This window comes from Microcaecilia unicolor, chromosome 1 (assembly GCF_901765095.1).
Source record: "Microcaecilia unicolor chromosome 1, aMicUni1.1, whole genome shotgun sequence".
NCBI lineage: Eukaryota > Metazoa > Chordata > Amphibia > Gymnophiona > Siphonopidae > Microcaecilia > Microcaecilia unicolor.
Genome location: NC_044031.1, coordinates 136,821,636 through 136,846,702, shown reverse-complemented (window position 1 = coordinate 136,846,702; position 25,067 = coordinate 136,821,636). Strand labels below are relative to the sequence as shown.

The 25,067-nt window shown below is 41.9% G+C and overlaps 1 protein-coding gene across 6 annotated transcripts in view; it reads right to left on the bottom strand.

Moving 5' to 3' along the window:
- DYNC1I1 (dynein cytoplasmic 1 intermediate chain 1) overlaps positions 1-25,067 on the bottom strand; it is a 548,409-nt gene that overhangs the window by 496,429 nt on the left and 26,913 nt on the right. For 3 of the 6 annotated variants that reach the window (XM_030200752.1, XM_030200797.1, XM_030200761.1), the window contains exons 4-5: positions 17,174-17,233; positions 12,863-12,978 (exon numbers count right to left, since the gene is read on the bottom strand). In XM_030200752.1, the coding sequence (XP_030056612.1) occupies positions 12,863-12,978; positions 17,174-17,233 (176 nt within the window). The remainder of the gene's footprint in view (positions 1-12,862; positions 12,979-17,173; positions 17,234-25,067) is intronic. The other 3 variants (XM_030200770.1, XM_030200788.1, XM_030200780.1) reach the window with 1 other exon arrangement.

Here is a 25,067-nt window from a genome sequence, read left to right as displayed (position 1 = left end):
GCAAACGAACCTCTTCCGGAGATGGGAAGGTGGTAGAACTAGAGGATATGAATTGAAGTTGAAGGGGGCAGACACAAGAAAAATGTGAGGAAGTATTTTTTCATGGAGAAAGTGGTGGATACTTGGAATGCCCTCCCGCGGGAGGTGGTGGAGATGAAAGCGGTAACGGAATTCAAAAATGCGTGGGATAAACATAAAGGAATCTTGTTCTGAAGGAATGGATCCTCAGAAGCTTAGTGGAGATTGGGTGGCAGTGCCGGTGGTGGGAGGCGGGGCTAGTGGTTAGGAGGCAGGGCTAGTGCTGGGCAGACTTCTACAGTCTGTGTCCTGAAAATGGCAGATACAAATCAAGGTCAGGTATACACATAAAGTAGCACATATGAGTTTATCTTGTTGAGCAGACTGGATGGACCGTACAGGTCTTTCTCTGCCGTCATCTACTATGTTACTATGTATGTCCTCAACTAGCTGAAGAGGCTGATGCAGAAGGCGCCCGGCGGAAGAGAGAAGAGATGGTATCAGTGTGCTTTTTGATTGGGTTAGCGACCTCCTCAACCTTCTCTACAAAAAGGTTATCCCCCCCCAGCATGGGTCATCCACCAACCTCTGCTGAACTGACTGTTCCAAATCAGAAACACACAGCCATAAGAGTCTGCGCATTGCTATACTTTGGGCAGAGATCCTGAATGCCACATCAAAGTGTCGTAAGCACCCGTGACTAAGAACTTTCGACAAGCCTTCTGCTGCTTGGTCAACTGAAGAAATGACTCAGTTTGCTCTGGTGGGAGCATGTCAGCTAAGTCTAGCATCTTGTGTACCGAGTCTTGCTGGTAAGACTGGATACATGAGAGGAGCATTGAGGCCTGGAACATCTTCCTTCCAAAAGAATCCAAGGTCCTAGCTTCTCTGCCTGGGGGTGTAGTCTCTAGAACTCCTGGCTCTTCCAAGGGGGGTTCCACTACCAGGTATGGTATGAATTCGGTACATGGTATTGATCTTCTTGGGCAGTACAGGGACCGACAGAAGGGACTCCCAATTATGAACGAGGTCTTCCTGGAGTACATCGTGGAAAGGGACAGTCACAGTCTTCCTAGGAGGACAGAGTACACAGTTAGCCAGGCTATGGTCAGGCCCAAGACACTGAAGACACCAAGAATGGGTGTCTTTCACAAAGACTGTCCGATTGCACCGGGTACAGCGCTCGAAGCCACTGGGAACCTTCGTGGGAACATGGGAGGAAAAACTTCCACGGCTAAATAAAATGAAGTGATGGTGCCTAAAAAGGGGGCAAGGCACTGGAAAAATAAGTGCTTGAAGCCACTGGGAATCTTCGTGGACGTAGGCGGAAAAACTTCTGCAGCTAAATAAAATGAAGCAATGGTGCCTAAAAAGGGGGCAAGGCACTGGAAAAATAAAGGGGAAAATCCAGCCAAAGTCAAGGCCTAAAAACGGAAATAAGGAAAATTAAGACCGAGGTAAATAAGAAAATAAGGGAAGAAAACAAAAGGGGTTCCACAAGCGAGAGCACAAATAGAGGAGGAGCCGAAAAAACAAGCTGGAAGGCACAAAAAGAAGCTCTTTGGACTGAGCGAAGAGACGGAAAAAAAAACACGCCATCTCCTCACCACGGCAGAAAACGAACTAACATACCTGCGCTCTTGTGGTGGGCAGTAAGGCACTAGCGCATGCACAATGGAGCGTGTTTCGCGCTCCACAAAGCTGTACTTATGCTTGTCATAAGTCCCAGACTGGGCAACACAGTCCGCGTCACCCACTTGGAGGAATAAACAGGCCTGCTTGTCCTCGGAGAATCACTTAGGCAGAATCTGGGTGGAACATGGCAGAGCACATACTTAAGCAGGTAACTTATAGAATACTGTTATTTTACATGTATCTCCTCAGTTTATTGTGAGCATTAACATCAGCTGGCATAAGTTGTATATACATGATCACAATAGTACTCTATACAGCAAAGTAGGTACATACTTTCCTTTAGAAAACATGCTCCAAATAGATGCATCTAAATCCAGGCACCCCTTTAAAGAATTGTCCGCCATGTGTATACCTCCCAACTTCTTTTTATTGTTCTAGAATCCTGGCCTTTCTGCAAAACTGTAGATCTGTCAAAATTCAGACCTAGACAACACAGTGGTGCTTTTTCTAGTTAACTCAATTTTTCTGCTCTTTCTCCCGTTTTTTGATCTATGATTTTGTCACTATATACAGTTAGTACTACAGCACAAATTTTCTGAAGAACCAGGTCTCATCTATATTTTATAACAGAACTTCTGTTTTAACATATTCAGACCAAACAACTAATATAACTATTCCTCTGAAATTAGCCATATATGGCAGATTTCCTAAAGAACTTTTCTATGGTTCTGTCTCTATGATAAACAAAAAGAAAATCCTCTGTTGAATAAAACTCATAAAAATCATTAATTTTTCATAAGAAGGCTGCTTATCTTTCCCATGACCACTAGAGGTCATTATATGTATGTGTGCTATGAAAGACTCACAAATAAAGATTCAAGGAAAGTTAATGGCATAATATTTTAGAAAATGTAAATTCCTAAGCCCAATGTATTGCCCTGGTTAGAACCAGCAGGTGACGGGTGTTAATCTGCCAATTCTAATGTGGATTAGTATATGGACCCACAAGTTAAAAAGAAGAAAAATAATAATAAAACTCTAAGATATAGCCAAAACAATTCCAAGATGTAGTGATGTTTGCTGGTCAAACTGGGGGATATTTTGAAGAGCCCGCAATCCATATTGCTAAAACTTTTCAAAGCTGCCTACAAGGGCCATTGCTACAAGTACACTCAGGCTTTGTACCTCATTTGTGTGTAGGTAACACTTTAATACCCTCCCACCCACAAAATACATGTACTCGGTGAAAGCCAGTGCATACTTTTAGCTGAGGGGGGGAGGGAAACAAGTCAATTTAGACAACAGTAACCTAATGGTCAGTGCACTGATGTGAGAATCATGGGAACTGGGTTCAATTCCCACTGCAGCTCCTTGTGACTGTGGGTAAGTCACTTAACCCTCCATTATCCCAGGTACAAAAATAAGTACCTGTATATAATATGTAAACCACTTTGATAGTATCCATAGAAAGCTGGTATATCAAATCCATCCCTTTCCTTCCCTAAACAGTTTTGCAAATTTCTGGCCTGTTCACAAGATCATTTTGTTGCTACAACTGCTTTTTTTTCCCCTTTTACCCCTTTACCACTTTAATTGTAGACTTTGTTTTACAACTAGATTGAGATTGGATTTTGAGAATGTTTTTTCACCATACACAAGAAATATTTTTGAATTATAGTAACATAGTAACATAGTAGATGACGGCAGAAAAAGACCTGCACGGTCCATCCAGTCTGCCCAACAAGATAAACTCATATGTGCTAGTTTTTTGTGTATACCTTACCTTGATTTGTACCTGTCTTTTTCAGGGCACAGACCGTATAAGTCCGCCCAGTACTATCCCCGCCTCCCAACCACTAGCCCTGCCTCCCACCACCGGCTCTGGCACAGACCGTATAAGTCTACCCAGCACTATCCCCGCCTCCCAACCACCAGCCCTGGCACAGACCGTATAAGTCTGCCCAGCACTAGCCCCGCCTCCCAACCTTCTCTGCCACCCATTCAAGGCTAAGCTCCTGAGGATCCCTTCCTTCTGAACAGGATTCCTTTATGTTTATCCCACGCATGTTTGAATTCCGTTACCATTTTCCTCTCCACTACCTCCCACGGGAGGGCATTCCAAGCATCCACCACCCTCTCCGTGAAAAAATACTTCCTGACATTTTTCTTAAGTTTGCCCCCCTTCAATCTCATTTCATGCCCTCTCGTTCTACCACCTTCCCATCTCCGGAAAAGGTTCGTTTGCGGATTAATACCTTTCAAATATTTGAATGTCTGTATCATATCACCCCTGTTTCTCCTTTCCTCCAGGGTATACATGTCCAGGTCAGCAAGTCTCTCCTCATACGTCTTGTAACGTAAATCCCATACCATCCTCGTAGCTTTTCTTTGCAAACTCAACGAAGACAAACTCAACGAAGGTGCCAATCCTTTTTTAAACTGCATCCACATGTTCTCCAGTTAGGGGGCATCTTCTGGCTCAATTTTCCTTAAAAATGTGTGATTAAATTACAATCAACTAAATATATTTTCTTTGAACCGATTCATTTAACGACCTTCTTGGACTCCTCCTCCGTTGTCGGTTCCTGTAACTTCAACTCCGTAAAGTGTAATTAGCTTGGAGTTGCTCTTCCACTTTGTTTTCCCCCTTTTAATGATATTTCTTTGAATTGTGCTTTGCCTTCTTCTTTTACTTATGAACTTCAGGTACAATTATCACTTATGTTGAATTTATTATTAATTATTTGTTTTTCATTGGTTCATATAAAGGGGGTTAAGATGGTTTATAAATAGTATTTCCTTATGATTAATGTAACTCTTTATTAATTGTGATATTGTTTCTTTTCTGTTCAAGAGTTTTTATTGTAAAATATATTGAAAATTCCTTAAAAAAACATAACAAACAATTCCTACATTCTGTCATAATCTGGCTTCCACGAACACTTTGCGAGTGGCAAGATCACTGGGAGATGGCTGCTAGATGAGCTCAGTTCAGCCACTCACAACCTAACAATTACTAACCTGCTATTTGTCTCTCCACAGATTATGCCCTCTATGTGCAACAGCCAGTTCTGCAAGCCTCTGTGGTCATCAATACTGTGATATACCAACTTGCATAACACTGGGTCCAGCGCCTGAACCATCAAGGGAGTTGTGCTCAGCGGATTATGGTTTACTTGTAATACCAGACCTGAGGCATCTGCGATTACAACTCATTAGTCTTTGTGGCTGGACTGAGGCATGGAATAAATTGCCTTTTTCTTTGAAATTACAACAGAATACTGCATAATTTGAGCAGATGTTGAAGCGCTATCTACTGGACCATCTTGCTGATCAATAAAGCATTCTGGTGTCCTTTGCTGTTGTATTTGTGCGGGATTGCACTTTGTGGATTCAGCGTTCTGTCGCCTGTGCTTTGTTAGCATTTCATAAGTACATACGTATTGCCATACTGGGAAAGACCAAAGGTCCATCAAGCCCAGCATCCTGTTTCCAACAGTGGCCAATCCAGGTCACAAGTACCTGGCAAGATCCCAAAAAATACAAAACATTTTACACTGCTTATCCCAGAAATAGTGGATTTTCCCCAAGTCCATTTAATAACGATCTATGGACTTTTCCTTTAAGAAGCCGTCCAAACCTTTTTTAAACTCTGCTAAGCTAACCGCCTTTACCACATTCTCTGGCAACGAATTCCAGAGTTTGATTTTGGCATTGTACTGAAGGTTCATGCTTAGGCTTGTTGCCGAAACACGGACCGTGTGGGGGTCCCAATAAACTTGTTTTGAAGCTCTTGCCCTTCTGTTTGGACTGGTCATTTGAATTTGATATTCTTCCACCCCTGGTTTGCTCTGCTTATGTTGCTCTGGAAGGTGCAAACCCCTTTTTTTCCTGCTACTCCTACATGCCCACCAGAATGCAATGGCAGAAAAGAATGAACTAGTCTAGACACATTTCTTGTGTGTAAGTGAAAATTCTATTACAAGTGCCTCAGGGTACATCAGCAAAACCCAAAATGTATAACACTGCCTAGCTATTTATTCAGTATTATGGATCTTAATGATTGTTGGAATTTAGTGGTTTGATTTTAGCTGTTTAGAGATTATGTTAGTTTTAATATATTGGTAATTTACATGTTAGATTTTAGTTTATTTAAATTAGAATGATTTTGTATGATTTAGAGACTCTTTTACTAACATAACATAGTAGATGACGGCAGAAAAAGACATGTACGGTCCACCCAGTCTGCCCAACAAGATAAACTCACATGTGCCATTTTTTATGTATACCTTACCTTGATTTGTACCTGTCCTTTTCAGGGCACAGACCGTATAAGTCTGCCCAGCACTATCCCCGCCTCCCAACCACCCGCCCCGCCTCCCACCATTGGCTCTGGCACAGACCATATAAGTCTGCCCAGCACTATCCCTACCTCCCAACCACCAGCTCTGCCTCCCACCACCGGCTAAGCTTCTGAGGATCCCTTCCTTCTGAGGAGGATTCCTTTATATTTATCCCACGCATGTTTGAATTCCGTTACTAAGTGGCAGAAAGCACGAATGCAAGTGTACTGCACACTAAAAGGCACTACTGCCAGACGCGCCAATCCCGTGCTAAAAAATTTAAAATATTTTTTAGTGTGGGGGTATGTTTGGGGGCAGAGAGTAGGCATGTCATGCACTAATCGGCAAATCACCATATGCTGCCGATTAGTGTGGGAGCCCTTACTGCTTAGTAAACAGGTGGCGGTAAGGGCTCCCGCGGTAATGGCCACTTGCTAACTGGGAAATTAGCAAGTGGTTATTGATAGGGAAAAAAAAAAGAAATTGCAGTCATTTTACAGCTTTGCTAAAAGTGGCCTCAGCGCATGGGAAATCCATGTGCTAAAAATAGTTCAGGCCACTTTGTAGTGCAGTTTAGTAAAAGGGCTCCTTAATTTTTTATATATTAAAAGATTTTGTTTTTATTATCTTATTATACTGTAAACCACTTTAATATATTGTGATATATGAGTATTATATAGGGTACACCATCGATCAAATTGACTGACATATTATGCATAAGGTCTTGAATTTGATTTATCAGATTTTGTACCAGGGAGGCCCACAGTATTTAAAAAATGTGATACAGTTGTATACACCCTTGTGTTCCTTGCATTCAGCTACTGAGAAGTACCTTTCTGTACCAGTATTGGCCACCTTTTCTTTTGCCAAAACATCAGCTTGTGCCTTTTCAGTAGCTGGCCCGAGATTATGGAATGCATTACCGGGGCATATTTGATTCTGCTCATTATTTCAGCAATTTAAAAAGGTTTTGAAGAGACACTTGTATGAGCACTTCTCTAATTCTTGAGCTCTATATGCCAGCTTCCTAGGTCAGGCTCTCTTGACGTATTGTTGTTGAGAAGTGTGTGTTAGATTTATGTGTGATTTTGCAATTTTAAGTATGTTTTTATTGTGTAACCTGCTTAGTGACAGGTAGGATGTGAATTTTTAAAAACAAATAAATAAATGATGCCAGCCAATCAGTATTCATTTCTGGGTTAGGCCAAACCCACACTCTGCTCACACCTCACCCCAGTCCATAGGAAGCTCCAACCAAGTTCCATCCATTGCCCACCTCTAACCACACCCCCTACAATGTCACCAGAAAGAAACTGATCGCTTTTGGGACCTTTTTACTAAGCCGTGAAGGCGCCTATGCACGTCCAATATGCATCAATTTAGAACTACCACCTGGCTACCACGTGGCCCGGGCGGTAATTTCATTTTTTACGCGTGTCCGATACACACGCTGGAAAATACTTTTTATTTTCCAACGCGCAGTGCTAAACAGGCAGTAATCGTCAGTGTACGTGCACTGACAAATTACCGGCCGGTTAACGCGTGAGACCTTACCACTAAGTCAGTGGGTGGCGGTAAGGTCTCAGTCCCAAAATGGACGAGCGCCAATTTTCATTTTGCTGCATGTCCATTTTTGACCAGAAAAAAGGCCAGGCATGCTGAAAAATGGATCTGCGCACATCCAATATATACACCTATACTAGCGCAGGCCATTTTTCAGCACACCTTGGTAAAATGACCCCATTAGGTCCCAAGGAATGGACACTGGTCACTTTTGATGACATCTCCAGAAATAGGGTTTTTTTTCCCCCAGAAATCAGTTAATGCTACCAAGTTATACATGTAAGTTTCTTCAACTGCACAGCTCAGACGCTCACGCGAGTGATCTGGCTAACGCTTTAAAACAAAGGTCTTTTTTAAGACCATTGCAATACAGATTGTATGCTCCAGCATTGCTAACTCTGGATCATCGTTATTGTTCTCTACTCAAGTATTTAGACTCCTGATGTAGGCCCTTTGGCTGAAACACAACGTTGTGTCGAGTCAATATACTGATTAATAAAGTTTGGTTCATCTTCACTGCGATCCAGTCTCTGGGACTCCTGGTTTTTAACCCACTTCTTTGTTGTTTTGTTTTACCAAGTTATACATGACATAGCAGGGACAATTACTCCCCTTTCAATCTGTGATTATCATGAAGCAATGACAGGAAAAAAAATACCCCTTCTTCTTTTCCTGGATGGATGGTTTCAGTGAAGATATTTATTTCCTAATCAGCTGTCTCACCATCTAGCTTTCTGAGTCAAATAAAAGACTTTGAGAGAACAATTCTGTAACGGAGAATCTCTATTTAGGTGCCTAGCGGGCACCTATCTGGAGCTTATTCAATAAAGGTAAATAGGCACCTACTTTCCTTTATAGAATGCTAGCGTAACAGATAAAATATGCATGTATAATTTAGGCATAACCACTTATAAATGCTTGCATCTACATTGCTTAAAACATAAATTCCACATGTAACCGTGTGCCCTGCCCATGCTCTGCCCTGACTCTGCCCATGTGTGTGCCCAGCCTCAAACTATGTGCCATCACATTTAGGCACCATTTCATACAAGCATGTAGCCAGAGTATTGGTATTTACACATCTATGTGTAGACAATATACATGCATCTATGCCAGTATTTTGCTCATGTATGCATGTTTTTGGCACTAAATGTTGGTGCCTTCTTTATAGAATTACCTTCTAATTGCCTATTAACTGATGGGTGAATATTTAGAAAAACACATAGCATGAGACCTTGTTTAAAGAACATTTTGGGAAATAAGTGATTTTCTTCAGGCTGCCAAAAAGCACAAGAAAACTGAGGAGAAATGAGTTACAGGGAAATGTTTTCTTTCCTTACAATGTGCGCTAATCACCTGCATACAGTATCCCTATTAGCAGTTTCTTACTACAAGAAGCCAAGCTAAGCTTGTTAGCTCCAGGAAAATAGAATTGTTTATCGACTTCCAGTGTTAAATTCCCTTCCTCCATTCTGGGTCTTACTTTAAGAACAGCCATACTAGGTCAGACAAATGGTTCATCCAGCCCAGTGTCCTGCTTCCAGCAGTAGCCAATCCTGGTCACAAGTACCTAGCAGAAACCCGAATAGTAGCAACATTCCATGTTACCAATCCCAATTTCATGAGTGTCCCTTGGTCTTTATACTTTTTGAATGCGTGAAAAATCGATTCAGCTCCACCTGACCACACCACTCAGGGTTTTGTAGACCTCAATCATATCCCCCTTCAGCCATCTCTTTTCCAAGCTGAAGAGCCCCAACCTCTTTAGCCTTTCCTCATATGGGAGTAGTTCCATCCCCTCTATCATTTTGGTCACTCTTCTTTGAACCTTTTCTAATTCCGCTATATCTTTTTTGAGATACAGCGACCAGAATTGAACACTATGGAGCGATACAGAGGCATTATAATATTTTTGGTATTATTTTGTATCCCTCTCCTAATAATTCCTAGCATCCTGTTTGCTTTTTTGGCCGCCGCCGCACACTGGGCAGAAGATTTCAGCGTATTGTCTACGACACCTAGGTCTTTTTCTTGAGTGCTGAATCCTAAAGTGGACCCTAGCATCAGATAACTATGACTCGGATTATGCTTCTCAATGTGCATCACTTTGCGTTTGTCTACATTAAATTTCATCTGCCATTTGGATGCCCAGTCTTCTGGTTTCCTAAGGTCGTCCTTCACTTTTTCAGAATCCGAATGCATTTTGAAAACTTTGAATAGTTTCATTTCATATCATCTGCAAATTTAATCACCTCACTCATTGTTGCGATTTCCAGATCATTTAGAAATATATTAAATAGCACCGGTCCCTTTGCCACTCCACTATTCATCCTCCTCCAGTGAGAAAAATGGCCATTTAAACCCACCCTCTGTTTTCTGTCCAATAACCAATTCTTAATCCACAGAAGGACATTGCCTCCTATTCCATGACTCCTTAATTTTCTTAGTAGTCTCTCATGAGGTACTTTGTCAAAAGCTTTCTGAAAATCTAGATACACTACATCAACCAGCTCACCTTTATCGAAATGTCTATTCACGCCTTCAAAGAAATGAGTTGAGGCAAGACCTCCCTTGGCTGAATCCATGCTGACTCTATCCCATTAAACCATGCTTGTCTACGGTACGTGTTCTGTAATTTTATTCTTTGTATTCTCCATTCCTAGTCTTATTCTGCCACTTCCCCTTCCTGACCCTTCCTGTACATGTCCCATCTAGGTGTGGAAGAGTAATTCGGCAAACCCTCTGAATCCTATATGAGCCTCTGGTATCACGTTAGCAGGGTCCCATGGATTGTAATTTCCAGTTGGGATCATACACTACCTTGCACAGATGTACACAATCCTGCTTAAAAACACATATTGGACAGTCCCTATTCTTTAAAACTCAAAGTCTAATTAATGCAGACAGACAAACACAGAACAAAAACAAATGTTTTGAGTTACAACAGCAAAGACAGGACTGAGAAAATTTTATATAGATATAGAAGAAGTAGTTGAATCTCACGAAAGCTAAAGTACTTTTATGAATGGACATCTTCCAAGATTTCTATCTGAAAATTATTGTTAAAGATATTGTTAATAAAAGTAGCATACCCACACAGCAGAATGTGCGCTGTTACCTGTGAAGATGTAGAAACACTCGGAGTAAAGATTTGAGGAGAGAGAAGGGGATTTGCCATACTTGTTATAAATCAAATGCTCTAACCCTTTACTTAAAATTATGTACTCTGTTCATGAGGAAGATACTCTAAATTCCGTGCACATGACATCCTTATTTTAAAATAAAATAAACTTTTAACTTCTGCAGACATCTTTCCAAACCCTTGGTCTATACTTTCTTACCCACAGTAATGATCCCTGAAATTAGAATACCCTGCTTCTCAAAACATTTTGGGTTCTATTTTCAAAAGAGTCGCTACAGATACAGATTGGAAGAAATCCTGTCAAATAAAGAATACACTGGATATTTTTCTAAGGGCTAGATTCTATACATTATGATCCCTTTAAAATCAGCGCAGAAAAAACCTGGCTTAAGTGTTGTTCTATAAGCTGCGCCTAAAGTTCAGTGTGGTTTATAGAATAACACTTTGGCCTAAATTTATGTGAGACCATAACACTTAATAACACTTAAGCGTTATGGTCTCACATAAATTTAGGCAGCACCATTTGCACCAATGAAAACGTGGAGCGCCCTTATTCTGTAATTATGCACATAACTCAAAACCATGCCCCCCCCCCCCATTCTGCCCTGAAAGACCCATGACAGTCCTTTTTCTGCGCCCACTTTTTCAGGCCACTTGTAAATTTTTAGATGCAGATCCTGCGCCTAACTCTATGCATGTAACATCCAATTAAATCTAATTACTTGTTAAAAAGTCAATTACTGGCACTAATTGGCTCATTATCCTATTAGATTGTGCATGCAAATCGCAACCATGCCTAAATCTGCACACACAGTTTTTAGCAACCTTTATAGAATCAGGGGGAAAGTATCACACTACAAAAAATATTTCCTCCGATATCTGCATGAGGTAGGCCCATACCATATATGAGACGTACCTCGTGCCTCTGGCTCTCAACTAAATCATGGGTAATTTACACTCATACCCTATCGGACCGACCGTTCACTTGTCTATTAGATTGTAAGCTCTTTGAGCAGAGACTGTCTCTCTTTGTTAAATTGTACAGCGCTGCGTAACCCTAGTAGCGCTCTAGAAATGTTAAATAGTAGTAGTAGTAGTACACATACTGGTACACTGTTAAGTATTTCCTCAAGGATCAGAAGATGAATGGAAGAGTTTTCCAATTCTTCTTGCTTCACCTGCCATGTAAACCACTTGAATATTTCTTTAAATACTGCTGCTTTTAACACTAAAAAGTTATATTTGATGGGTGGCAGTGCTGGTGGTTGGGAGGCGGGGCTAGTGCTGGGCAGACTTATACGGTCTGTGCCGGGGCTGGTGGTTGGGAGGCGGGACTAGTGCTGGGCAGACTTATACGGTCTGTGACAGAGCCGGTGGTGGGAGGCAGGGATAGTGCTGGGCAAACTTATACGGTCTGTGCCAGAGCTGGTGGTGGGAGGCGGGACTGGTAGTTGGGAGGCGGGAATAGTGCTGGGCAGACTTGTACGGTCTGTGCCAGAGCTGGTGGTGGGAGGCGGGACTGGTAGTTGGGAGGTGAGGATAGTGCTGGGCAGACTTATACAGTCTGTGCCAGAGCTGGTGGTGGGAGGTGGGGTTGGTTGTTGGGAGGCGGGGATAGGGCTGGCCAGACTTATACGGTCTGTGCCCTGAAGAGGACAGTACAAATAAAAAAGTAGCACATAGGAATTTATCTTCTTGGGCAGACTGGATGGACCGTGCAGGTCTTTTTCTGCCGTCATCTACTATGTTACTATGTTAACACTATAAAAATGTTATTCACAAAGCTAAAGAGCAATTTAAAAAAGTGTTTGGAAACCAGTTTGAAATGAGTTGTATGTGACTAAACCTAGATCACGAGATAAGAGACAGCTTTGTAAATACTTACATGAGAGTCTCTTAACTGTGCATGTAAGCTGTTTATATGCTGAGCATTGCATCTCTTAAAACAACAAATATGCAAACCTGACAGAAAAGATGTTTTGCTAATCTTAAATAATATATATCAAACGGTTACTGGGAACTGCTGATGACCAGGTTACCCATTTGAATACTTTTTGAAACAGAGGAACAAATCCTAGCATAGGAGTAACTATGGAGTCAATGCAAAAACAGTTTTATAGGTACATTTAAAAAAGCGGTAAAGCAATAGAGATACTGTCACCTTCAGACTGATGAGATGTCACAGGGGTCTGGGTTTCCTTGGAGTAAGACACCACTTCTCGGGGTAAGAAATCAACTTGGACAATTTTTGACACTCCAAGTTTATGCATTCTGCGTCTAAATGAAAATGAAAAAATGGGAAAGTCACTTTAAAATATTATGCTTTTGTAAGAGCAATATTGTCAAAGAAAATGGATAAAGATCACAGGTCTGCCTAAATCTGCTAAAATAGAGATTTTTGGCCTTAGCCAAAAAGGACTTTCCCCCATTCTGTGCCAAAAGAAAAATGTTTATTAAAGAAGGTCAAAATGTTCTCGGTTATAAAGGGTTTGTTGGAAATTTTATAACTTAGCAAAAAGAAGTAGGCACCGCAATGGGGCACGCTTAGTGCCAGTTCTATAATGGCTCCAGGACATGCCTATGCTGTTTATGTCAATCTGGAAAGGATTACAAAGCCACTTCTAAAGCTCTGGGATGCCACCAAACCACAGCAAAAGCCAATATCTCCAAATGGAGAAGACTTGGAATGGAGATGAATCTTCCCAGGAGTGGCCAGCCTGTCAACATTACTTCAAGGGAGCAACAACAACTCATCCAGGAAGTCAAGGAACATCCCAGAACACCCAAAGAACCACAGGCTTCTCTAGCCTCAGCTAAGGTCAGTGTTCATGACTCCACAATAAGAAAGAGACTGGAAAAAATGGAATTCATGGGACAGTAGCAAGGCAGAAACCACTGCTATCCAAAAGTAACATCAATGCTTGTCTCACTTTTGCAAAAACACACACTAACAGGCTTATTTTCGAAAGAGAAGGGCGCCCATCTTTCGACACAAATCGGGAGATGGGCGTCCTTCTCCCAGGGTCGCACAAATCGGCATAATCGAAAGCTGATTTGTGGCATCTTCAACTGCTTTCCATAGTGAAGGCAGGACTGGGGCGTGCCTAACACATGGGCGTCCTCGACCGATAATGGAAAAAAGAAGGGCGTCCCTGACGAGCACTTGGGCGACTTTACTTGGTCAATTTTTTCTTACGACCAAGCCTCAAAAAGGTGCCAGAACTGACCATATGACCACCAGAGGGAATTGGGGATGACATCCCCTTACTCCCCCAGTGGTCACTAACTCCCTCCCACCCTAAAACAAAACTTTTTAAATATTTTTTGCCAGCCTCTATGCCAGCCTCAAATGTCATACCCAGCTCCCCGACAGCAATATGAAGGTCCCTGGAACAGTTTTAGTGGGTGCAGTGCACTTCAGGCAGGCAGACCCAGGCCCATCCCCCTCCCTACCTGTTACGTTTGTGGAGGAAACAGCGAGCCCTCCAAAACCCACCACAAACCCACCGTACCCACATGTAGGTGCCCCCCTTCACCCCTTAGGGCTATGGTAGTAGTGTACAGTTGTGAGTAGTGGGTTTTGGGGGGCTCAGCACCTAACATAAAGGAGCTATGCACCTGGGAGCAATTTATGAAGTCCCCTGCAGTGCCCCTAGTGTGCCCAGTTGGTGTCCTGGCATGTCATGGGGACCAGTGCACTAGGAATGCTGGCTCTTCCCAAGACCAAATGGATTTGGTCGTTTCTGAGATGGGCATCCTCGGTTTCCATTATGGCCGAAAATCAGGGACGCCATCTCTAAGGACGACCCTCTCCAAGGTCGACCTAAATTTCGCAATTTGGGAGTCCCCGACCATATTATTGAAACGAAAGATGGACGCCCATCTTGTTTCAATAATACGGGTTTCCCCGCCCCTTCGCCGGGACATCCTGCGAGGACATCCACAGGAAAACTTGGGCGCCCCATTCGATTACGCCCCTCTAAGTCTTTTGGTCAAAATTGGAACTCTTTGGACAACACATGTTCTGCCCCCATATTCATGGAGGCAGGGTATATTGTGATGTATATTTAATATGAGTATTATTTGTATTTAATTGCATTGTCTATGTAATAGATAGCACTGTGTATTAGGACTGCTTTTCCTATAGTTTGAAGGTTCCTGTGTTTGACTCTTTGTGAGTTTTCCCTATTGGCTGTTAGCTCTGAGCTAGGGCCAGCCTTCCCTCTCTGCCCGTGGTTTGTGTGAGAGAGCCCAGTCTTGCTAGCTTTCCTTGGTGATCAGCAACTGTTCAAGGGGGCTGATCTCTCCTTAATCTACCGTAATTCCATCAAGAATTTTCACCATTTCCCCCAAATCATTCCCCTTTTATTTACCCTGAGTTTCTCCCCCTTATTCTTCTTTGAGTGTTGTAGCTTTTCCTCTCAGCTGGGCTGAGGTTCTGGCCATATCCTTCTATCTGGGGTGGCTAGATACAGACTCTATGTGCAGAAGGCAACAACTTCTCTTCTAAGCAACTGAACTGTAAATTGGATTTTCTTTGTTTACTATTTACTACAATAAAGAAGATTTGCTTAAGAATTGAGAGTCTGCTGGTAAAGCTTCTCCTTGGGGATGGTTTAAGCTGGCGCTGGTTAGCTATACTATACTTTGCCTAGAACAGTACAACACAGGTCCTATTATGTCTGGCATAAAGCAAATGCAGCATTTCAAAGTAAGAGCATCATACCAGCAGTCAAACGTGGTGGTGGTAGAGTGATGGTGTGGGGATGCTTTGCTGTCTCAGGACTTGGAACACTTGCCATTATTAAAGGAACTGTGAATTCTACATATACCACAAAATTCTTAAGAAGAATGTTCAGTCATTTGTCCATGAGCTGAGGCTGAAGTGTAATTGAGTAATGCAGCAATACAATAATCCAAAACACAAAAGTAAATCTAGGGGGCAGTTACTTTTTCACATGGGTGATATGAGTGTTGGATAACTTTGTTCCTTAGATAAATGACATAATAATTTAAAAACTGTGGGGCCATTTTACAAAAGGGTGATAGGGCAACCGCGTGGGCGGGAAATAGCACTACCGCCAGGCTTGCCCAGGTGCCCTGTGGTAGTTCTGTTTTTGGCATAAACCATCTCCCGCGCTAGAAAATAATTTTTATTTTCTAGCACAGGGGCGGGGAGTAGGTTTCCCAGTGGTAATTATGCACTGCATGGTCATCACCACACGGTAAAAGATTGGTGCGGGAGTAGTGTGTGAGCCCTTACCACCTACTAAATGGGTGGCAGTAAGGGTTCAGACAGTAAATGGCCACGGACCAACAGGTAAATTACATAGTAACATAGTAGATGACGGCAGAAAAAGACCTGCATGGTCCATCCAGTCTGCCCAACAAGATAAACTCATATGTACTACTTTTTGTGTATACCCTACTTTGATTTGTACCTGTCCTCTTCAGGGCACAGACCGTATAAGTCTGCCCAGCACTATCCCCGCCTCCCAACCACCAGTCCCGCCTCCCACCACCGGCTCTGGCACAGACTGTATGAGTCTGCTCAGCACTATCCCCGCCTCCCAACCACCAGCCCCCGCCTCCCATTACCGGCTCTGCCACCCAATCTCGGCTAAGCTCCTAGTGCATGGCCATTACAGACCTCAATTTAAATAGATTTTTCTATTTTTCCAATAATGGCCATGTGCTAATTTCCCCATTAGCATGTGGTCATTAGCTTGACAGCCCTTACCGCCCATTTTGTAGGCAGTAAGGGCTCACACACTAATCCTGCGCTAATCAGTGTGTGGCAGTGCCCACATGTTAACTGATTAGCATAGCTGTGCCACCTCTCCTCCCCCCCATGACTGTGGGATGTTGTGCATACCTTGTGGTAGTGCATTTCAACATGCAGTAAGCACGTATTAGTCCTAACACAACTTAGTAAAAGGATCCCTTTATTTTGCTTGCAGGTTTATTTATGTAGATTTTGCTCACATATTCAAGTACTCTGGATATTTCTCTGTGTGAGGAAGGCTCAAAATCTAAGTTTGTACCTAAGGCAATGGAGGGTTAGGTGACTTGCCCAAGATCATGAGAAACAGCACTGGCATTTGAACCAGCCACCTCTGGAGTGCAAGACTGATACTCTAACCACTAGGCCACTCCTCCACTTCCTAGCAAGGAAACCACACAAGGTTGCACATTGCCATGTGGAATGAATGACACATGGACTTTCTCTATATTTTGCTTTTCTTTCTGACTCTAATTTAGTTTCTGTCACTGGAAGCAAATAATAAAGGAAAGCTACATCAATTTATTTTAAAAAAGGGTCCAAATGGTGCCCAGTCAGGGGAATTAACATATTTGAACCTACAATGTGGTGTATATACACTGCACAAATAGACAAGAAATGACTTAACGATTAATCATTTTCAATACACGTTTTTCCAAAGGTTGGTAATAATAATACAAATAATAATACCCAAGTTCTGAATCAGAATGAAGCTGTAGCACTGAAGGGTCAGTATCCCACTGTAGAGTCCTAAGATGACAATCAGCCATGTTACATATAGGAAAAAGAACATAGGAAATTTAATTAGAACAAAGAATTAACTTGAACGATGAATAAGAATAGAGCCCTTTTTAAATAATACTGAATATATGTAATGAAAGCCATATCTTATAGTGCAATGATGTATGGATAATAGCAAATAAGCGTTCATGCCAGATCACAACATGAATTGAGTTACAATGATCAGGTTCTGCTATAGTACTATAAGACATAAATTTACCCAACTTACTTTCAAGAAGAGGAAAATATTACAGGAATGCTCTAAAGGTTTCCATTTTGGAGGTTCTTTTATAAAACACAGTTGTAGGGGTATAAAAGGGTTTTAATAAATTATCTCATGCTTAAAAACATGTGCATTGAAAATATGTGTATACTTGTAAGCAAGATTAAAGTATGCGTGATCAGGGAGGAGTTTAGACACAGTGGGGTAAATTCTAATAATTGGCGCTGGAAAAAACAGCGTGGAGCGCTATTCTACAAAGTCAGGTGCCGATATTTATACCAGTTGAAACTTGGTGTAATGCCAGCACCCAACTCAGTTGTGCACTAGTGGATTTGAGCATCCAGTATTAAAGAATAATGCACAGATTTGCACACAAATTCCAATTACTGCCAATTAAGAGCAATATTTGATTGCTAAGTAATTTGCATGTACATCTTTGATCTATGTGAAGTTTTTGGCATACATTTTTCATCTGATCTGGTAGAATACCCAGTGTTTGAATAGTATACATTTTTCATCGCCATATAAAGAACCCAGGGGAGTGTGTGCAGTCATGATTTCCACACATATTTTACAAATATATGCACATATGTATATTTTGCACATTAAGGGATATGTTTACTATGGTGCGCTATAGGCGTGTTAGCATTTTTAACACGCATCAACAGTTGGCGTACCTTAAACGCTGATGTATCCATACGAAATGTATAGGCGCGTTAGAGTTTGACACGCCTTAACTTTAAAGGCACATTAAAAACACTAACACGCCTTAGTAAACATACCCCTGATATTTGCACTTGCTCCTAAGCAAGGATAATATCTGCTCCTTCAATCTAGTCACAATTTCTTCGGAATTTGTGTTTATATCATTCAATCATTCCGTTGCTTGGGAGTAATCTTAGATTCAGAACTATCTTCTGCTCAGCACATCTCTTCTATTCTTAAGTCAGGTTTTGCATAAGCGTCACTCTATTCCCTCTTTTTTTGACTTTGCTTCGTTACATACTTTGGTGCATGTTTTCATTATTTCTAAACTTGATTACTGTAATTCTATCTTCGCAGGTCTTCCAAATTCACAACTAAAAAGGCTTAGAATACTTCACAACTCCACTGCACATTTTATTTGCAGAGTCGTGGTAGCCGTGTGTGGCTTTGATGTCCCCATGCATACCCCCATCCTGTCAGACTGTCAAAGTAATGCTTTGATGTTTCTCTTATATATACTATTTGCTACCACATTTGCTTATTTCCGATCTGACGAAGAAGGGCAACCTTCGAAAGCTAATCAAGAAATGTATTAAGTTATGTCCAATAAAAAAGGTATCATCTTATTTTCTTTTCCATGTTTTATTTCTATTGATAATCTTTGCAGAGATCAAATGCTATGACCTTGTTTTGCCTCTACTTTTTAAGACTTCACTGGCTGCATTTTCCTTTTAGGTCTTTCTTTAAAATTCTTTGGTTCACAAATCATATCACACTGGCCTTCTGTCTTTTCTCTCTTCTGTGATAATTCTGTACACTCCAACAAGATCTTTGTGGTCACTTAATTCATATCAGTTGAGGAGTGGTCTAGTGGTTAGGGTGGTGGACTTTGGTCCTGAGGAGCTGAGTTCAAGTCCCGGCACAGACAGCTCCATGTGACTCTGGGCAAGTCACTTAACCCTCCATTGCCTGCTGCATTGAGCCTGCCATGAGTGGGAAAGCATGAGGTACAAATGTAACAAAAAAAAAAAAAATAAATAAGTATTGTCTAGTGCTCCCTTCACCTAAATCAGCCAATTTAGAATTTACACATCATTCTGCATTCTACTTTCTTGGTCCTAAACTTCGGAACGATTTACCTTCCTCCATTCAGTCTGAATCTTCCTTTAAGAAATTCAAAACTTTACTTAGATCCATTATTTCTCTATTATGTTTGGAGGGGTTCAGTGTTGATGTTTTTCTTGACTGGGGGGGATGATGTATAATGTATGAATTTTTTTCTTTAAGTACTGCATGTTTTTTGGCTTGTATGTTATCTTTACTATCCTAATGGAATTCATGTTTTCTCCTCTTTTCTATGCTTCACACAGCACAAATACAGAAAGCGCTATCCTCACTGTCCCAACAGCCACAAACAGATAATGGATAATAGCTTGCTGATACCACACCAATTTCAACACTGCTCCCTCTGCTTGCTGAAATCCAAATGGCGCTGTGTCTCCCTTCACAGCCCTTCTTCACCCCTCCTCCCTACCCGCCCCTTTACCCATCACCCTTCAATCTCTTATCCTTCCTATCCACTCCCACTCCTCCCTCCCTCTCCCCCCCCCCCCCCCCACCCCAGGTTCTTCCTGAGCCTTCAGCCCGGTTGTAATCGGCTCCCCTTAAAGGGTGAGCCTTTCCATTTTCCATTTTAAATTTTTGTTGTTTTTATATATCCTATAAACTGCCCTGACGTGTTTGTTCAGCTAGGACGGTATAACAAATTTTAATAAACATGAACACTCATAGGAACCTAGATTTCTTTATAAAATAGGCTAACTAGTCACCTTCCCCACCTCTAAACTAGATCCTCTGTTACAAAATGACCCTATTTGTGTCTATTGGGAAAAGGGCTGCAGAAAAATATAAAGTCACATTTAAACAAGCACAGTTTACGTCAAACAGACATAAATGATTGTGATACATAGGGAAAATTTTTAAAAGCTGACCCTCCCCCCCCCCCCTCAAGTTCCTATAGTAATGATTTTCTACACTTCAACTTTTCCTCAAAAGAAAGTTTTCAACAGGCAGGTTGTGCAGTCTTGAGGGTAATTCTATAAGCGTCCCATAGGTAGGTGCCAATAAACCAGGAATTCTCAACCCAGTCCTCGAGACACACCTAGCCAGTCAGATTTTCAGGATACCCACAATGAATATGCATGAGATAGATTTGCATACAATGGAGGCAGTGTGTGGAGATCTATCTCATGCATATTCCCTGTGGATATCCTGAAAACCTGCCTGGCTCGGTGTGTCCCGAGAACTGGGTTGAGAACCCCTGCTATAGAGGCACTTACATGGGCACTATTTTATAAAGTCAGTAGGGGGTAATTCTCAGAAGGATGCCTGAAGTTAGGCCCCAGGATAGAACAAGCTTAGTTATAGAATAGTAGCATAAGTAGGTGAGAGAATGCACACTAGCTCAAGGTGTGTCCTGCTGTTAAGCACTCCCCTGACGAGTCCATGCCCCTCCCAGGTCCACGCTCCACTTGTACTTGCACACAATAGAATTTACATGTGCAATTTATAAAATACTGACTAATGGCAGTTTATTTTATTTATTTATTATTAGGATTTATTTACTGCCTTTTTGAAGGAATTCACTCAAGGCGGTTTACAATAAGAATAGATCATAAGAATAGTTATGAGCATAACTGCTAATTAATTCCAATTAGTGCAAACCAAGACTAATTATAACCAATAATTGTTGGTTAATGCCAATTAGCAGCTAATTATTACATTAAGTTACACACACAAAGGATACTATTCCATAACTTGTGCTCAAAACTATGAGCTCTAAGCATTAAATTAGGCATACCAGTTTATCAAATTAGGGGGTAAATGCCTACTTAATTTTATAAAGTACTAGTAGAGTCTGTGTCAAAGAACATGCCTTGAAAGTAGAAATGATCACTTACATCGGCTCACAAGCTGCAGTAAGGGGTCCTGGTGTCAGCGCGTGGGTTTTCCACACGCTGCAGCCACTTTTAGCGGGGCAGAAAAATGCCCGCTATGTTATATTTTATTGTAATGGCCATGCACTAATTTTCCCATTAGCGCATGGCCATTACCATGAGAGCCCTTACCACCGCCTCCCGCAGTAGTCGGGTAGCAAGCGGTAATGTGCCCACGCTACTCCATTAGCGCAGACACGCCTACTCTCTACCCAGTACAGGATTAGCATGCAATGAGTGGGAAACTACCATGGGATGCCTCAGCACATCCATGGTAGTGCCCTTTTAGTACGCATGAGGCCTACCATGCCTTAGAAAAAGGGCCCCTAAATGAACATGCATACATTATGCAAGTACCATATAGATTAAGGCATTTTATAGTCTATGTGCATACATGCAAACCCTGCCCATGTTCCAAACAAATTCCTCCACTATGGACACCTACCAGCACAATGCACATCATCATGACAAAGCATGAACCTTCAGTGGTTGGTTATTTTATAAGAGGTCATGTACATGCACGTGTGGCCACATCTGCACAGAAATGATTTTAGAAAATTCCCTCTCAAGTGGCTTCATGTTTCTTCAGAGCACTTTTTTCCTATACTTGCCATTAAGGTCTAATATTTAAAAGCTGATGTCCAATTATGTGCAATAGGATTGTTGAGATGATCATAGTTAATTGGGTGGAGAAGGGAAGACACAATACTAAAGATTCACCCTGGGCACTAAGGGGCTCATTTTCAAAGCACTTTGACTTAGATAGCAAGATAAAACTTATAGTCAATAAAGATGACATCAGCAGGAAGAGGGAGGGAAGAAGTCATTGTTGGGAACAGCAGCCTGGATAAGGGCATCAGTCCAGATTAGGCTATGAGTACACAGGGCTTGAAGGCACTTCTCACCTAGTTATTTATTAGATCAGAAGAAAGTCTGATGTGTTCCTTATATTTTCTTGATATTATTCCTTATGCATACTTTGTCATTGAACAAGTCTTAAATGTGGTAGTTTAGGTTATTAACAATTTAACAAATATTAGAGTTACAAACGTCAGTCACTTCATTGGCTCCCTATCCATTTCTGCATACAGTTCCATGGGACCACCAGACCCTAACTAGCCCTGCTCCGAGCAAGGCGAAATTGGGGCTGCAGGTCAAGTCCCCTCGACCCCCCCTGACACAGGTTCAGGGAGGGCTGGAGATCTGATGCGTCTCCAGCCCACCTAACACCCCCCCAGCATTCGTAAGAAGTCCCTGGTGGCCCAGTGGGTTCTCCCTTATATGGTGTGAAGCCCTGCTTAGTGCATCCCAGGATAAACTGGGCAGGGCTGGGTGCCGCCATTTTGCAGGCAGCACCGAAGGAAGAGTAGAGAGGCCCCCTCCCTCCTCCAACCTAAGGTAGGGGTGGGGGATTGACCACGGCCCACTGGGGGGGGGGGGTTGGAGACCCACCGGATCTCCAGCCCCTTATGAACCTGTGTCGGAGGGGGGGGGGGTCGTTAGGCCGTCGGTTCCTGCAGGGGGGGGATGCTGCTTTGGGGGGGAATGGGGGCCTGCTAGCATGCAAATGCATGCTGGGCAGGGCTCACTATTCCTCCCAAATGGTCTGCAAACCCTAACACCAGCTCTGAGCTGGCCACGGCCAGCGAGCCAATCTTTGGCGTGCTGGTCGCTGATCATTGGGGATGAATAGGTTTAGCATGCATTTGCATGCTGCTTGTGCTGAGTCCTGTTTTGCATGCATTTGCATGCTAGTTGCATTCAGAGCCCATGAGTACATTCTTTCACATGCTCGGGGGCTCTGATCATGGGGCAGTGTCAAACGCAGGTGCTAGTATGGCGCTAACAGCTTCTAGCGCCTGCGCTTGCTTCTGATCATCGGCCCGTTAGTGAAGCAGCCAATGTTTAGAAGACTGGTCTCTGCACTATAAGGAAATGTTGGGAGCTGATGACTTCCCTTAACCTGAAATATCTATTTTCACTTGCAGGTGCTAGGAGGGTGGTAGGTGGCCACATTTAGGCTTGTTCTGTCCAAATTAGATGCCTAGCATTGAAAATCACTGCTTTTAGATTCTTAACTTCCTCGCTCCTTACTCTCATCCTCTTTTAGGATACCAAGAATTAGGCACATTGTGATTTATGTCACCTAAATTTAGGAACTCCCAAGCAAGAATATTTTAGAATTCAAGTCTAAGCACCTGGCTCTTAACATTAGATGCCTAAATCTTTCAAAAATCACTCTATATGTGTTTCTATCATGAACTAAAGCCAGACCTCCTAGGTCTGATAAAAACAGTGCCAGGAGGGGCAGACACTTTCCCTGGTTGTTCACCCCCTATGTCAACATGAAACTGAAAGATTCAGTAAAAATATTCTAACATTCTTACCCAAAGAGGCCAGTCTGTATGTTCCTGGGAAGGGCAAAGAAAGGAATATGACTTTACGTAGTATCTTTTACATGCACTGTATCCATGAATGCTTTCAATGCAAGTCATAGGGAGATGCACAAATCTTATGCATGCATTACAGAGACAGAGCAGGAGGAAATGGAACCTTGAATCAAGATTTTGGAAGGCATGGGAAAAAAAATCAAGTACAAATAGGAATCTTGTCCTAGAGAGATCTCATCTCTCATTCTAGTATTGAGAGAAAGAAATATAAAAGCGTGAGGCTCTGGAGTTAAACATCAGTGAGTTACAGTATGATTCAAAAACAGATCTCCAGGTTTGTGCTCTGACTGCCGATGCCCTCCATCTCTGCTCAGACTCAGATATGATAATTATGCACACTGGTTCTATACTATAAGCATCGCATCGCAAAGTTCATACAAGAAAATTAGCAACAGATAGAGCACAACTGTGCATGTTAATGCATCAAGCTGCCAAAATGCTTTGCCATTGCATTTGCGGACAGCACATTCTGGCCTCTGCTCCAGAAAACAAATGCCAATCACAGTGTAACAGTAGGCAGTACATTCAGAGATTATGATCCCATGGATTCCACTATGAGCTTTTGGAGGAAAGCAGAGTAGAAATTGTTTTAAAGAAATAGATAAAATAAATAAAATATCATGCTAAGCAGCTCATAAATTCAGAAATCAGCAAAATCTGATGTGAAGACCCCCTTACTGCCCACTTTTTACAAATAAGATATGTTTCGAGCTTTTTGGTGAGACGTGCTATCAAGTCCAATACAGTAAAGTTGGTATTTTACTGTGGATTACAACATCTATCAATGTCCATTCCTATAAACGGCATCCAAGATAAGTCAACTAATTACATGTGAACAGCAAGAAAAGTCAAGCGCTAGAACACTGTCTGTCACAGATGACTTGAATTAGTTTTGCTGTTTGTCAAGTCTATTTCTTGGCCAACCTCCTTTCATCATGCTGACAGAAATTACATACAGCAAGTGCCCATGAAGGTGGTTGACAGTTCAGAAGCAATGACGATAATGTAGTCTATAAGGATTCTATTACCTCCCACATAAAGCAGTTGATGAACTGATCTGCACAATGACAGACCCTCTGCTGTATTTGAAGGGCTATTTATTACATTGATATGACAGCAACCCAAAGTCATACTTCATAAAGAAACTTGAGGGGGAATATTCTGTATATTTCTTTCCTTTTATGGTGGGATTTCAAACTAAAGTAGAGCACCTATTATTTGAAATTCCAGTATCTGAAAACTTCTGTAATCTGGATAAAAAACATGGATTTCAACCTATGTTCTCTATTATCCTAAAAACAGTTTTATACGGTGAGATGCAGACATCACAAACCAGCACCTCAAATTCATTTGCAAATACAGCTATAGCCAATAGGCATCTTCTCTATACATGTGGTATCAGTGACTCTGTCAGTGGAGGCACAGCAGAA